Genomic DNA, 16,838 nt, shown 5'->3' on the forward strand with positions numbered 1-16,838 from the left:
AGTGGTCAAGGCTACACCCTAGGCAGCAGTGCGCCCTAGGCTGCTGCCTAGTTTGCCTAGTGGCAGCACTGGCCCTGCCAACACCCGCTCCCCCCATCCCTATTGAATTCTAAATACATCTCTGTGTTCAGCTAAACAGCTGCTCTGTAAATTCTATTTCATAGTTCTTTAATTTGATAGGAAAATCATAAAATAATTCTATCACATTACAAGCTGCATGTTCTCTGATCCATTCCAGTTTACGGTGTCCAGGCTGGTCTAAGTGTGACACTTTCTTCCCCTATTATTTTGTGATACACAGTCACCCATTTAAACATGGAGCAAATTCAAGAACATTCGCCTCTTCCTCATTTACTGGCACAGGCTTACTGTAAGTAAGCAAATGTACAACTGGAAGGGCCCTTTAACACCACAGCATTGCGTCAGATGATATTCACTATTCAATGTTTGTTGTGCATAGGGTTGCCACCTGTCCAGGATTCACCCGGACAGTTCGGGTTTTGAATGCTGTGTTCGGGTTTCATGGCCGCAGAAACCCGGACACTAGATATCAGGCAGACAGAGGCAACCAAAATTAAGATAGAGGCTACTGGCCCCCCACTGAAAATAGTCTCAACTGTGATATTTACATATGAATAAGCCGCGACTCATTCCCTCCAAAAAATGTCTGCGCATCGCTTGAGTGTTCGGGTTTCGCTTGAAGAAAAGGTGGCAACCCTATTGGGGAATGATATTCGTGCATTTAGCGCATGCTATCATATAGCCCCCCTAGCGTGCGTTACCCTGCACTGCTACATTGCATTGCCATTTATTTGAGTGACACCCCAATGCACCTCCCGGTAGCCATGCGCTGTAGTGCAGTGCAATGTGCGCTACTGCAGTATTGGCAGTAAAGAAAATGAGCGCATGCACCACTGCGTGTTTATCGCAATGCAATGGTGTAACGGTCCCTGAGGAATATAGCGAATGATCAGAGAATGAATGGCTATTATCTGCCAGTGTCTGCAGAGCTGGCAGAATCAAATCCAAGACTTGCACACATGGAGAGCCGTGTAGACAGAAACAAATGCCTAATGAGTAAAATCCACCTTTCTGTGCATAACGATTGCCCTGTACCTGAACTCGGTAGTGTTTTCTTATTTTACCAAGCTGCCCGTGCCAATGTGTTGACAGGGCAGGTAAGCTTACATAGTAATGAATGGAAATACAGTTCGGCACGCTCTGCAATTACCACGATTTGTAGACTGTTTGCAGCTATGTGGAGTCTGGGAAAAAAAGCTATTAGACATGTAACCTGCAGAAAAATTCAGTTAGTTTTTTTCGGGATTCGGGTCCGAAATTCAATTCGGTTCGGGGTTTCGGATTCAGATGAAATCTGAATTTTCGTTAGTTTAGAATAAGTTTACGAACGAATATTCGTTATGACTACCAGCAGAGAAAACCATATACAGATATGAATACTAAAGCTGAATCTCCTAGACCCGAATGGTATCTGGATTTTCGAATTTCATTGCTATGATATTCGGAACTTTGGATCCTGAATGCCATTCGGGTCTGGGAGCCATATACTGTACACAGGGCAGCCATCAGGGGGGTACGGCAGATACTCATGTAAGGGGCCCGGGCAGCCTGGGGGGCCCGCCCGGGTCCCTTACATGACTATCGGCCAACGGTGAAGGGCGAGGAGGCGGAGGCCTGGCCCTAGCAGCGCAGGGCCCCAGCATTGCAGCTTCAGTGGCTTTGAGACAAGCTAGGGCCCCATCAGCGACGCTGCTCGCCTGATGTCAGACTGGCCGGAAGTGACGTCACTTCTGGCCGGTCCGGCGGCAGACGAGGCCACGTGTGCAGGTAAGAGAAGCTAGGAAGGTAGGAAACGAGGGAGGGATGCAGCCCTGACCAGCCCACCTGAGACCCCTTCAGAGCCCACCATAGACAGTCTCAGATGGGCTGTGCAGCATCTATGGTGGGCTCTGCAGGGTCACTCTCAAGTGGGTCCTGTGTCCAGCACGTCACTAAGCCCTGCGTCCAGCACACCACTAAGCCCTGTGTCCAGCGGCGTGGGGGGCCTAAAGCCGTGTAAGGGGCCCTAAAATTTCTGATGGCTGCCCTGACTGTACACATACTGTATTACTAAAGCTGAATCTCCTAGACTCGAATGGCATTCAGGATCCGAATTTCCAAATTGCATTTGGGAGTTCCTGAATGCCATTTGGGTCTGGGAGCCATATACATATATTACTAAATCTGAGGCTCCCAGACCTGAATGGCATTCAGGAGCTCCCGAATGCAGTTCGGAAATTCGGATCCTGGATGCAATTCGGGTGTAGGAGACTCAGGTTTAGTATTATATGTATATATATATGGCTCCCATATTGCCATAATGAAAATGCGTATTCAGACCCATTCAGATGCATTAAGCCGAAAAACACATCTGATTGGCCAGAAAAGTCACATGTCTGATTCAGTTTTGTTTTTGAACGAAAACGGAACGGGATCCAAAACTTGGAAACGGAAATTCAGACACATTTGGAGGCATTGTGATTCGGGAATTCGGATGTGTCCAAATGTTTGAATTTCAGAAAATTTGTACGAATTTTGATTCGGATCGAAACGAATCGCACATGTCTAGCAGCTATTGTATCTTGGCAAAATTGCTAAACAGTGCCTCCATCTGATTGGACACAGGGGCTGTTCGGCTGGAAATTTTCCACCTAGATGCCTTCAACTTTTCAATGGAAGGATGTTGGACAGGAGCTGCATGACAGGGCCACCCACTGAGGCAATTTCATCCAATTCATCAAGATTCAGCTGAAATGCGCTCCGTGTATATCAAGCTTTAGGGTCACTGGGCTGCCAACACACAACAACACTCCAAAAACTGGACATGAACCTTTCTTCTTCAACGCAGGACACCATGCAGTACCCATCTGCTTGTTGTGGTGCACTGAAACACACGCATGTTCAGATGTGCTTTTAAGTGCTTGGCATGCCATTTAAGATGGATAGCACCGTGACATATCGCACTTTGTACGAATTTGATTACGAAAGTTGATATTTGGGGACCCCTTTCTTTTCTCTTGTCTACAGAAAGAGAGGATCAGTTTAGACTCATTGACAAAGCATTTGTCAATATGTAAAAGGTAATCTATAAATACTGAGTTGAGCTTTATAGATCAGAGGACATGTAGAGTTGAGCTTGCAATATTTCAACTATTGATTATATAATCTTTTCTTTTCCATCACATTTATATGCCTCTCTATGTATGTACAACCTCATTGTATATGAAAGAGAAATACAAATGCAATAAAGATATAGAGGTACTCACAGGTATTGAAGCGGAATAAGTCAAAGCATCAACATTTTATTCTCAACGTTTTGATGAAGCTCCATCCATCTTTCTTGATGACCCCGTGTGGCACATAGACCTATTCCACAAAAGGCCCCAGGCCACTTGAGGTTATTTGTTGCTTTATATGTATGAAATTGTAATGGTTTCGGATCAATTTGATCATTTTTTAAATTATAATGATTTTAACATTATGTTTATATCTTTGACCCCATCAATATTGTGGCGCCAATACAGCCCAGTGAAAGCTGCAAGCACTATAGTGAATCACAAGCAAAAAATACATATATTGAATGTGAGAGTTTACAACCAGAAAAGGGTGAAGAGTTTGGAGAAGGCGGGTGAAGTGAACAATCTAGGCCAAAATAGATGATTTGGAAAAATTCTGCTCACTTTCCGGTTCAGCTATGTTGTCCTAGATTGTTCACTTCTCCAAACTTCACCCTTTTGTGAATAACCCTGAACATTTGCTTATTCGTGTCAAATTTCTGTTTTGCAAAAGACAAAGGAATCACAGAGAATTATGGGTTTCCTAAACAGGAGGACACAGCAGAAGCTGCTTGCTTTCAGACCGTGTCTCTATGATTGAAACAGAAGTACTTAGAACAGGCAGGCAAGGAGGGAGAAGGAGTCACTAGCCCTGTCTGCATGAGCTACTGACCTCTGCAAACAGATAAGGATAGACAAAAAGTTTTCTTTAGCTCTTGGCGCTAATGGCTGCCAGCTGGACAATCCACTTGCTGTTGCTCACTCAAAGTTTTCAACAGTTTATCACAGTTTTTTTACACAGACTTGAGGGGCTGCTCATCCAAGGCTCTGGGGCTTCCACCATGAACATAGAAAACAAAAGGGAACAGAGCGCCACCTCCGTGTGTAAAATCGTTTATTACAATAAATAAAACAAGGGATAAAAGTACTCACAAACAAACGTTTTCATCAGGCTTTAACAACAAACGAGAGGCCACACTGTCTGTTGACCCAACATGGTATCCCCCCGACTATGTAACACGGTAGTATCCGGTCACATCACCGTCCACCGACCGCAGTCAGCCAAGATTGATGCGTTTCAGGGGCAAGCCCCCTTCCTCAGAATCATAATGATAGCCTGGGAAACTTGTGAAGTAGAGCTAATAACTCAACCTGACAACTAAAAAATTAAAATGCAACAATCTTATACACAGTTATTAATATTTTCCCATACATGAAAAATATTTTTAAAAAATGAAATGTTATCTTGTTGTCCTGATAATAATATATTAAGAAAAGAAGGAGTATATAAAACCACAAGTCCCTGTACTTTCCCTTCAATGTGAGCGATTGTGTATTAAATGACGTAGTAAATGCCTCCGCGCCAAAAACGACATCAGCTGATTTTCAATATATGAAAAAGAAGGAATCTTATTTATATGGAAATCCATAAGCAATTTTTCCACGGTACCATGAACTTGATGTATGAAGCGCCATGTCCTAAAACACAAAAATGATTCCAAGCTGTCTGTGTTGGGTAATATTGCTGACAGACAGCTGCAAGGTTGGAAATTTAAGGTACAAACCTATTTAACATTCAGCATGGCCCGGGTTAGGAGACACCGCCCATTATATATATCGCCACCTTATATTTACATGGGAAATTTGTCTGCTGTCCACTGACATGAATACATCCGGCTTTTAGCATGGACATGATATATGGACTAAGAAAATGCATGTGATGTTAATGGAGGCAATAGAGCAAAAGGGCATTTTATCAAATGAAACATCGATGCATTCATGGCGCGCTTGTCATTCCATCCTACGGGTATGACGCTGTGTTTTGGTTGTGTAGTCTGCATACCCTCATTTATCATCGCAATGGACTGCAGGTATACAAGAACCTTTAATCTCTCGGTAATACAATCCCTCCCAGCCATGAGATTACAGACTGGAGTCATTTCATTACATTGTTTGAGGTACCTTTCCCTTTTATGTTCCCGGGGGTTCTTCTCAGTTCGCGCGGTTAGGGTCTGGAACTCGTTGCCACAAGCAGTGATTTAAACTAATAGTGTGGAATCGTTCAAGAATCTTTTGGACGATTTCCTGAGAAACGGTAATATACAGGGGTACAAGTACTCCTAAAAACGAGATGACACGGGGATCTTTACACACACACACACACAATAGGTTGGACTTGATGGACATATGTCTTTATTCAACCTCAAATACTATGTAACTATGTAACTATGTACAAAAGACCTGCAAATTAAAAAAGTGATTGTGTGCTTAGTAGATCTGACAGTAATACGAGGATATCTCATGGTCCAGGTTATTCACAGTATTATCTCCCAGGTTATTATATCATATTCACTAAAACTGTTGTTGTTATAGATATTTATAGTGCCGTCGTTTCCAGTGGCGCAGTGTTACAAACAAGGGCCATGCAGATGATAAAAGCATGTAGAAACATTTCAGATGACTAATACATACAGTTTGGTACATATACAACAAACGCAGGAGAAAAGAGTCTACAGTCTAGAGCAGCCATTCTCAACCAGGGCTCCATTGAACCCTAGGGTTCCTCCAGAGGTTGCTTAGGGGGTCGTTAAGCTATGGCTGGTTGACCTCCCATTTGATGGTGCCTGCAGAGTTTCTTGGCCAACATCCAACCCTCCCCCCAATGCCAAGGTACTAGGTGTCATCCTTGACTGGGACCTCACCTTTCTTCCCCACATCCAAAATAGCCCAAAGAATAAAATTCAAAATATTAACAACCACCTACAAAGTCATCCCCGGCTATATCTCCAACCTCGTCTCAAAGTATCACCCTAGCCGTCCCCTTCGCTCTTCCCAAGACCTGCTTTCCAGCTCCCTCATCAACTCCTCCCATACTCACCTCCAGGACTTCTCTAGAGTCTCTCCCATTCTCTGGAACTCTTTACCCCAACCTGTCTGCCTATCTCCCGCTCTGACTGCCTTTAGGCGATCCCTTAAGACTCATCTCTTCAGGGAAGCCTATCCCACCTCAACCTAACCACTTAACTCATTCTCAAACAATTCATCCCCACACAGCTACCTCCTCATGTATCACTTCCCCCTCCCTTATAGATTGTAAGCCCACATGTGCAGGGCCCTCCTCCTTACTATCTTGTCTTGAATTGTATTGTGATTGTAATGTCTTCCTTATATTGTACTGTTGGCGCTATATAAATCCTGTATAATAATAATAATAATAACACTTGGCATAGCCATATGCTTAACACCAATTATCGTTTTAGCTTTCTATAAGTATAGTATGGTGACCATCACAGCAAGGGACGGGGGCATTCTTCACACTGGCCACCAATGTAAAGGGTTTTTTTTTTCACAGACCCCCAATTTTTGATTTTGTCAAGGGTTCCCCAAGACCTAAAAAATATGCCAAGAGTTCCTTTGAAGTAGAAAGGTTAAGGAAGTTGGGAGGGGGGTTGTTTTGGGAAGGGGTTATGAATATTTTTCTCTTCTGTTTTTGATTGGATTTCTCCCTGGGAGAGTCTTTTAACAGTATGTTTACATGCTTGTATGTCTGTATTGTTATATATAGAATCAATAAAGAAATATTATACAAAACAAAGGTTATGAAAGGCTGATCTAGAGGGGTGAAAGATGGTAACAACCCATAATAGAAGTCACCAGCACTCGATGATATGTGCAAGAAGTTAAGCACTTTTTATTAAATTGTCACATGCGTCATACAGCCAACGTTTCCGGGCCACGCAGGGTCCCTTCTTCTGGGTGATAGGTCACTATGTCGCCCAGAAGAAGGGACCCTGTGGGGCCCCGAAATGTTGGCTGTATGACACATGTGACATTTTAATGCATCAAATATGTTTTTATTAACAGCTGTCATGTTAAAATGTATTTATTATTAGCCATCTTTTTTATATGTATTTTTTCATTATTTCTTTTTTAATAGCTTTTTTGTTAATATTTATTTAATAGCTGTATTTAGTTAATATGTATTAATATCTCTCTTCTTTAATATGTATTCAGTAATAGCTCAGTGGATGACGGCACTTTCCCTTCTTGCTTAGGTGCATATAATGCTCAGGACTAAAACCCATTTGAAAGCAATTTCTGCAAATGTCTTGTTGACGTCGCAGCAAATAACAATACATTTATGTTTTTGCTTTCTGTAGGTGTGTGAATATATCAGATAGTGCCGAAGATGCTTTTGTAAACAGCACATATTGCAGTCACCTGGAAACACCTTCCACAAGACAAAACTGCTCGCTTACCTGCCTCGGAGAATGTGTGATGTCCAACTGGGGGCCGTGGAGCCGCTGCACACAGGTATGGGCACCTTCCTCTGGCATTGACTTACTGCGTTAAGGAAACACGTGAAGTCGTATTTGTAAAGCTGAATACCGGCAAAGAGCTACATAGTTGACATACAGACACGTGAACTGTCTTCTCTTCCAAAGGATTTGTAAATGTCACCAACCACATTTGTTTTTGTTAGCGGTAACCCAAAAAATTCAAATGTAATACTAAATGTAATAATAAAAATAAATAATAATGTAAATAATGTAATAATAAAAATGCAGCTTACCAGTCCTTAGATGTGGTGGCTGCATTGGTTTTCAGGAGTTTTTATTTTATTTTCATTTGCAGGGTTATTCACTAAAGGGTGAAGAGTTTGGAGAAGGCAGGAGAAGTGAACAATCTAGGACAACATCGCTGATTTGGCAAAATCCTCCAATTCAGCTCACTTTCCAGTTCAGCTATGTTGTCCTAGATTGTTCACTTCTCCTGCCTTCTCCAAACTCTTCTCCCTTTTGTGAATAACCCTGTTGGTGATCCTGTTGAATCATAAAACAGACTGTGCATCATTAAAAAATTACATTTTATACTTTTAAGTACATTTTATTTTATTTTTTTCTTAAATCTCCGTGCTGCTGATCTTCTGCAGTCTCTGTTCAGCCATTTTATGTCTACACGCCCTGCAGAGATGGCTGCATGGTATTTCTCAGGTTGGGTTTCCTGATGGTGAAAACAGTGGACCATGCCGGTGTAATATGCATTGGCATGGTCACTTGACATCTTCATGTGGAGAGCATGTGAAAGGGTGACAACGCAGGTACACAAGCAGTGGCATAACTATAGCCATAGCAGCCCATGCAGCTGCTATGGGGCCTGGGAGTGGAAAGGGCCCCCATTAGGATGTTGAGGCAAATTAAACACAGAACATGTGTAGATAATACAGTACTGTATCATTATGGGTTGGAGTGGTTGTTGTTGACGACTCTAAAGCCTACAGTGTAGAGATGCCTTCAGATGCACAGGAGAAGTCTTTGGCATTGTAACTCACAGCTCAGAGAGAAGCCTCTTTCTCAGAGAGAAATCAGGGGGTCCCCATTAGATTTTTGCTATGGGGCCCTGTAATCTGAAGTTATGGCCCTGGGCACAAGTGGGACACATAGGCAGAGTGTTGTCACCCTAGAATAGGAAGTGTCTAGGGACCTTCACGGCAGGATCGTCATGTACTGGTTTAAATATCGCTACTGCTTTAAAATTCTTTAAAATTACTTTTGAAATGAATTTGTCATAAAACCACTGATGACCACTGAAGTCACTCTGTATGACCAGTCTTGTTGCTGTCCCTCTCATGGACTTTACCATTCCTGCACCCTAATCAGCGAGGGACCAGCAGCCATCCTAACTCTCCCGGATGCTCTGGTAGTCTCCTGCTATTAGATAGCACCTCCTCGGCCGAGTAGAGTAAACCTTTTTCTTACATCAGGGCCGCTGTCAGTCAGAGGAAAAAAACAGCATAGGAATGCATAGCTACATTCATATTGGCTATTTCAATTTGCAATAGCCAATAGCAGACCAGCTATTGCACCCGTTCTCCATCAGGTCCTCTTCTAGTAAATTGACAGCAGCAAAGGGCGGGTGCAATAGCCAGCTTGCTATTAGATATTGCAAATTGAAATAGCCAATAGCAATCTAGCTATTCCTTCAAACACTGTTTTTTTTTTTTTGCTTCTGCTGTCAGAATACTAAAAAAAACAAAAACAGCAGATAGCAAAGAAGCTATTGCTTCCCGTCTATCTGCCATCATTTCAAGGGGGTGCTCTGTTCCCACCCGCGGATGGGGGGTGTTCAGGGGGCACCTCCCTGAAATGAGAAGGGCACCTCCCTGAAATGAGAAGGGCACCTCCCTAAAATGAGAAGGGCACCTCCCTGAAATGAGAAGGGCACCTCCCTGAAATGAGAAGGGCACCTCCCTGAAATTGCTTTTTTCAGGTTGGGATCCCTGAGGATGGGATTCCTCTTCTGCTAGAAGTATTTCAAGGAGCTATGTACCGCACCCTGCGATTGCAAAGAGAAGCACAGAGACCCACTGATAATGTCATTGGGTCTAAAATAAGGTATGCATTGAAAACAGAGAGGTTTTATTTAAAAATGGCATTAGTATGTAGATGAGGGGAGGAGGGGAGGAACCAGGGAAGGCGAAATATAAGCAGATTAAACTTCAGTTTTAAATGTAATAATAAACAAATGGTGAGTCCATGAAAATTGCATGCCAGTAATATTTTCTTTTTTTTGTGCTCTGCGACAGAAAAAGAATCAATAATCGTCTTTTCTGGCGTACAATATGAATATATATATATATATATATTTGTATAGTCTCATTTTTACCATGACATCTCCTCATTGCTATTCACTTCTCTCCTGAAATTAAATTGCCTTGATCTTGTACACTTGACTCCGGTGGAAATTGTCAGGCTCTTTTCTTCACAACCAATTTGAATTCAGAAAACACAAAACCAACGTCTTGTTTGTCAGAATTTTTTTTAACTTTTTTTTTTTTCATTTCCTTTATTGTGAAATTTACATAAACTAAAAATTTGCAGAGTGGAGGGGCTGTCACCTCCAGCGTGCATATAGATTGGAGCATAAAAGTTGCCACATCTATGAGATTTCGTCTCCTTACAGTTAGGTTAAAAAAAAGACATGCGTTCATTGAGTTATTAATATTATTATTATTATTATCATCATCATCTTTTAATATTATTATGGATTTATATAGCCCAACAGTTTGTGTAGCACTTCACAACATAAGAGAAGACAGAACAAGTACAATACCATACAAAAGGATTAGAGGTCCCTGCTTGTGAAAGCCTACAATCTACAAATAGCTTTGTGTCAACTGCAGACACAGAAATGTTTTTTTGTGTGTCTTTTATTCCCCAGCTCTATATAGTTTATAAACAGTTTGAAAAGTAATAGCAATTCCAGTTAACCTAGGGGTAAACCACTCACAACATTGGACCATTCAGAGTCTTTAATCACTACTCTCCAAATACAGTCTTTAAGCCAGTTTTGTTATCCATTTACCCACTGAATATTGTAACCCTATACAAGAGTAATGTTTGTTTCTCTTGTTTAATATATCTAAAGAGTTCATTCATGTCCTCCCCTTTCCTTCTATGTTATAGCCCTCAAAAATGTCACCAGTCGTGTTGCTGCCTCTAAACTCGTTCTACTGTATCAATATTTGTTTTGTAAGTGTGGACTCCAGGAATGGACACTGAATTCTAAATGAGATCAAACTAAAGACCTATATAGTGGGAACTGGACCTCTTTCCTCCTGCCATGGATCCCTCTAGTGATAACTAAACATCTATATAGAGGAATCAGGACCTCCTTCCTCCTGCCAGGGATCCCTCTAGTGATAACTAAAGATCTCTATAGGGGGATCTGGACCCTCTTCCTCCTGCCAGGGATCCCTCTAGTGATAACTAAAGATCTATATAGAGGAATCAGGACCTCCTTCCTCCTGCCAGGGATACCTCTAGTGATAACTAAAGATCTATATAGGGGAATCAGGACCTCCTTCCTCCTGCCAGGGATCCCTCTATTAATAACTAAAGATCTATATAGGGGAATCAGGACCATCTTCCTCCTGCCAGGGATACATCTAGTGATAACTAAAGATCTATATAGGGAAATCAGGATCTCCTTCCTCCTGCCAGGGATCCCTCTAGTGATAACTAAAGATCTATATAGGGAAATCAGGATCTCCTTCCTCCTGCCAGGGATCCCTCTATTAATAACTAAAGATCTATATAGGGGAATCAGGATCTTATTTCTCCTGCTGGGGATGCCTCTAGTGATAACTAAAGATCTATATAGGGGAATCAGGACCTCCTTCCTCCTGCCAATCCCTCTAGTGATAACTAAAGATCTATATAGAAGAATCAGGACCTTCTTTCTCCCGCTGGGTGATAATTAAAGATCTATATAGGAGAATCAGAACCTCATTCCTCCTGCTGGTGATCCCTCTAGTGATAACTAAAGATCTATATAAGGGAAACAAGACCTCATTCCTCCCGCTGGCAGTTATGATAGCTAGTAATGCTATTGCTTATTACATTGTTTTCTAGCATACTCTTGTAGGTGATCCTTTATCAAAACATTAGTTATGTTCTCTACTACATATCCAACCAAATTCAGCTGGATTGATGTTAGTCAGAAAATCTGAAGGGTCAGTTTAATTCAGCGAAACATTTCAGCACTCCTAACTTTAAGCCCAACTGAAGTCTTGGTATTGACTAGACATGTGCACTGCCAAAAAATTTGTTTAGTTTCGTTTCGTTTTAAATTCGGATTTGTGTTATTTCGTTTTATATATAGAGGAATCAGGACCTCCTTCCTCCTGCCAGGGATACCTCTAGTGATAACTAAAGATCTATATAGGGGAATCAGGACCTCCTTCCTCCTGCCAGGGATCCCTCTATTAATAACTAAAGATCTATATAGGGGAATCAGGACCATCTTCCTCCTGCCAGGGATACATCTAGTGATAACTAAAGATCTATATAGGGAAATCAGGATCTCCTTCCTCCTGCCAGGGATCCCTCTAGTGATAACTAAAGATCTATATAGGGAAATCAGGATCTCCTTCCTCCTGCCAGGGATCCCTCTATTAATAACTAAAGATCTATATAGGGGAATCAGGATCTTATTTCTCCTGCTGGGGATGCCTCTAGTGATAACTAAAGATCTATATAGGGGAATCAGGACCTCCTTCCTCCTGCCAATCCCTCTAGTGATAACTAAAGATCTATATAGAAGAATCAGGACCTTCTTTCTCCCGCTGGGTGATAATTAAAGATCTATATAGGAGAATCAGAACCTCATTCCTCCTGCTGGTGATCCCTCTAGTGATAACTAAAGATCTATATAAGGGAAACAAGACCTCATTCCTCCCGCTGGCAGTTATGATAGCTAGTAATGCTATTGCTTATTACATTGTTTTCTAGCATACTCTTGTAGGTGATCCTTTATCAAAACATTAGTTATGTTCTCTACTACATATCCAACCAAATTCAGCTGGATTGATGTTAGTCAGAAAATCTGAAGGGTCAGTTTAATTCAGCGAAACATTTCAGCACTCCTAACTTTAAGCCCAACTGAAGTCTTGGTATTGACTAGACATGTGCACTGCCAAAAAATTTGTTTAGTTTCGTTTCGTTTTAAATTCGGATTTGTGTTATTTCGTTTTTTGGCATTCGGGTGTGAAAGTCAATTCGGATTCGGAATTCGGATTCGGACGAAATTCGTTAGCGGTAGTTCGTTCGCACGTTCGTTTCGTTTTCGTTTCTTATTCGTTTTGTTCATTCGATCGTTCGTTTGCAGCAAAGTGACATTCGAGGGGGAAAATGTTTTTCTTCAACGAACGAAACGAATAAGAAACGAAAACGAAACGAACGTTCGTACGAACTACCGCTACCGAATGTCGGAAACGGAAATTCGGATTCATTAACATTCGTTATAGCTGTAATTCGTAATTCGGATACATCCGAAAGTCTGAATTTCCGAAAATTCGTCCGAATTTCGATTCGGAACGAAATGAATCGCACATGTCTAGTATTGATTTCTGTAATGGGGGCAGGCTGCATATACAGTAATAAATATGCTGTTCTTTCTGGGGTTTCTATTTTTTTCACACACTAAGTGCTGCAGCGTGGGATAGAATACCCCGTGCTAGCAGCATGTTGGAGAATCAGATTGGCGATCTCACACAGAGCATAGTTACATAGTTAGTCAGGTTGAAAAAAGACACAAGTCTATCGAGTTCGACCTATAGAGATGTAGCAGGTTTACAGCAACTTGACTTCCCCCTTGCACATTGTTCCAGTTAACACTCCCTTATAAGAGCTGTTGATGCAAAAAAAAAAAAAAAACTGTCCCTGGTCCAAATCTAGCTCTTGTCCCAATATAGAGCAAGGTTCTTGTCTACACAACCTGATCATCCCTGGTAATTGGCACACAAGGGCCTCCTGAAAATGTGGCATTGGTTTTGAAAATTGGTTAAAAATAAGACATATTGCTACATCTGATAGAAAAATCTGACAGTGAGTGTCTTACATAATGATGTTCATGTTGTTTTTAAATTAAATTTTGGCCTCTTAGAACCTGCAGATTCTTCAATGGTTTTATACCTGGGGTTTGAAAGGAGAGATGATTGAAATGTCATAAGTTGAGTCCAACATTATCTAATTATGCCTCTCGAGTGATTGCTATTTTTAATCTTCGGTATAGTGCTACGACACATTTTATTTCATTAATAGTGTAAATCCATGTGCCATTTAATGGTTGGCTCAGCAGAGAGCATGCTAGAATATCCAGCAGGGTTTTTAATCATTAGCTCCATAATTGTGATTAAACCACCTGGGGGTGAAATGGAGACGTAGTCCTATTCATTGTGTATAGAGCAAAAGAGAGGAAACTGCTGACATATTATATGTACGGCAGTATCCAGACATGCTGATCGACCAATTAGCCCATCCAGTTTTCTATTCTTATTAATGAGTTTTCTAAAGTTAGACCCAGCATTGGCAAATTCATTAATATGATTCTTCCATTAGGGTGTAATGAATGTTCACACTCCCATCCTATATCAAACATAATTCTGCAGCTACCCGCTAAACAACAGGGGAGACCTATGACTAGGCTCAGATTTGTGAAATGGGCCGCAGGCCTGGGTGGCAAACTCTCAGGGGAAAATTGTGATCTCTAATTTTATAATCATATTACATTTCAAGTATATAATCACATACAGTAAATTATGGTGAAAAGGGGCTATAGGAATTGAAAAACCCTCCAATGGAATCATTGCTGTGCAGAGTAAATTCTTCTTAGAAAATAAGATATAAATATGTCTCATTCCATCACATGGATAATTGGTAGGTCAACCAATTATCCCACAGGGAATGAAACCGTGTCAGGGTGCCCCGTTGTTGATAATGCGCTCATATGCAATGATCCTATCCAGTTCCACATGCCACATCTCCAGTGTAGGTGGGGAAGAGGATATCCATTTATGGACTGCCAACCTTGTTGCAGTGAATAATGCGCGTTTAAGGGCCAGAACCGTGTGTTGAGTGAGGTCCGTGTCCTCTATAATGCCAAGAACGCATACCAATGGTGAATTAGATAAGGAGGATGCGAACTAGACATGTGCGATTCGTTTCGTTCCGAATCGAAATTCGGATGAATTTTCAGAAATTCGGACATTCGGATGTATCCGAATTCCGAATTACAGACATAACGAATGCAAACGAATCCGAATTTCCATTAGAAAAGTGGGTTTCTCCAGCAGCAATCACACATAGCCTTGCAGGATAGATCATGGAGTATGACAGATGGAGATGTTGGAGACGCTTCTTGACATCCATGAATTTCGCTCTGCGACGTTGCACCTCCTGTGAAAAATCTGGAAATAGCATAATCTTCGAGCCGGCCAGAGAGATTTCCCCCATATCCCGTGCCTTTCGCAGAATGCGTTCTTTATCCCGGTAATTCAGAAGCCGGATCAACATGGGCCTAGGCGGGTTCCCAGGTGGTAACGGGCGAGAGGGAACTCTGTGAGCTCTTTCCACAGCAAACAAAGGGGACAAGTAGGTCTTCCCAAAAACTTCACAGAGCCAGAATTCCATGTAGTCAGTGGCATTAGCCCCTTCTGTGCGTTCCGGAATGCCGACAGCCCGGATATTGTTGCGTCTCAGCCTGTTCTCCACATCATCCATTTTCAGGGTGTGTGCAGAAATATCATGTAATGCCGTTTTCACATCAGAGAGCAATGGGGACGTAGTATCTTCCAGCCCACTCACCCTACCCTCCAGGGCAGAAGTGCGGTCCCGCACTTTCTGCAGATCATGGCGCATGAAGGATATGTCGGCCCTCATCCCCTGCACCTGATCTGTGAGAGATGTCAGCGCAGCGTTGCATAGCTGTACAGCCGAAAAAACATCTGAGATGGTAGGCTCAGTCGGCTTAGATTTCGTTTTAGATGCTTTAGGGCCCTTCAGATTCTTAGACACTGTACTCACAGTCACTGCGGTATCATCCGGGTCCTCCGAGTCAGAGGCAGAGATGTGTGGGGAGCCAGGCCCCATATCCCTCTTATAGGCACGGTCTGCGGAGTAGGAGAGTCGGCGTGCCTTGGCCGGTGTGTCCGGGTGTCGGGCGAAGCGTTCCAGCCTCACCGCAGCATCCCTGTTCCTGTCCCCCGTTTGCTTACTGGGGGTGGGAAGTGCAGGATGCGAGCCGCCACCGCCGCCGCCATCTTGGATCGTGAGGCCTCTACCGTCCTTCTTTTTAGACATCCCCTCGTGTCAGCGCGCGGTTCCACAGTTCACCGGAGCAGGTCGCCGGGGTCCACGACACTCAAGTAAGCCGCCGGAGAGGTACACGGGTATCTGGGTAAGCCCTGCAGGTTAGTTTCAGGATGTATGGTGGGAGAGCTCTCCGGGACACGTTCGACTACATGCGGCTGCTGGCCACGCCCCCCATATCTTTAAAATATGGGTAAAATTTAACAGCAAACACACCTTTAGAAATGTTTAGTAATGACAATCTGCAAGCACATACTTCTAGATAATTGCGGGCTTTGTATTCTTTGCATACCTTATTTTTCTTTTCTTCCCCAGTCTTCTGGCAGTGGCCATGTTAACTAAGGGCAGATTACTAGATCTCCTATTACTTCCTGGATTTATGGCACATGTGACTAACCATGTGGCTAGGACATGTGACCATGCACATCATCTCAGGGGAGGAAAATGCCTTTCCCTGAGATCTCATGAGATTACAGATGAGATTTCCCAGCAATGCTCTGCCGATGACAAGACAATCTCAGTGTGCATTGCGTTGGCAAACTGAAGTAATTTTCCCTTTCAAAGCAGGAAGTGAATGCTCTGCAAGTGTAAGTATTTCACAATCACAGCATTTTACACCTGACATGTCTATGTTATTACTAATCATCATACATAGAGGGGTGCATTGGTAGAGTTTGATGTTTGAGTGTAAAGGTCCGCTTTAAAGGAGAACTATGGGGTTAGTGCTTTTCCCCATAGTTCTCCTAAGGTTAACGGGAGGACACAAACTAGCGTCCTCGCGTCACCCTAAGCTGTAGCTTGCGGTATACTGAGACGCCGCACCTGAAGCGGATCCCTACAATTATGTCTGGAT

At 42.5% G+C, this 16,838-nt stretch overlaps 1 protein-coding gene across 1 annotated transcript in view; it reads left to right on the forward strand.

Annotated features, from left to right (window-relative positions):
- The window catches only part of THSD7B (thrombospondin type 1 domain containing 7B), a 294,353-nt gene that overhangs the window by 220,123 nt on the left and 57,392 nt on the right, over positions 1 to 16,838 (forward strand). Inside the window, exon 18 of the mRNA XM_018568480.1 lies at positions 7,496 to 7,649. Within this exon, the coding sequence (XP_018423982.1) occupies positions 7,496 to 7,649 (154 nt within the window). The remainder of the gene's footprint in view (positions 1 to 7,495; positions 7,650 to 16,838) is intronic.

The sequence above is a fragment of the Nanorana parkeri genome, unplaced genomic scaffold, assembly GCF_000935625.1.
Source record: "Nanorana parkeri isolate BGI_ZX_2015 unplaced genomic scaffold, ASM93562v1 scaffold1194, whole genome shotgun sequence".
NCBI lineage: Eukaryota > Metazoa > Chordata > Amphibia > Anura > Dicroglossidae > Nanorana > Nanorana parkeri.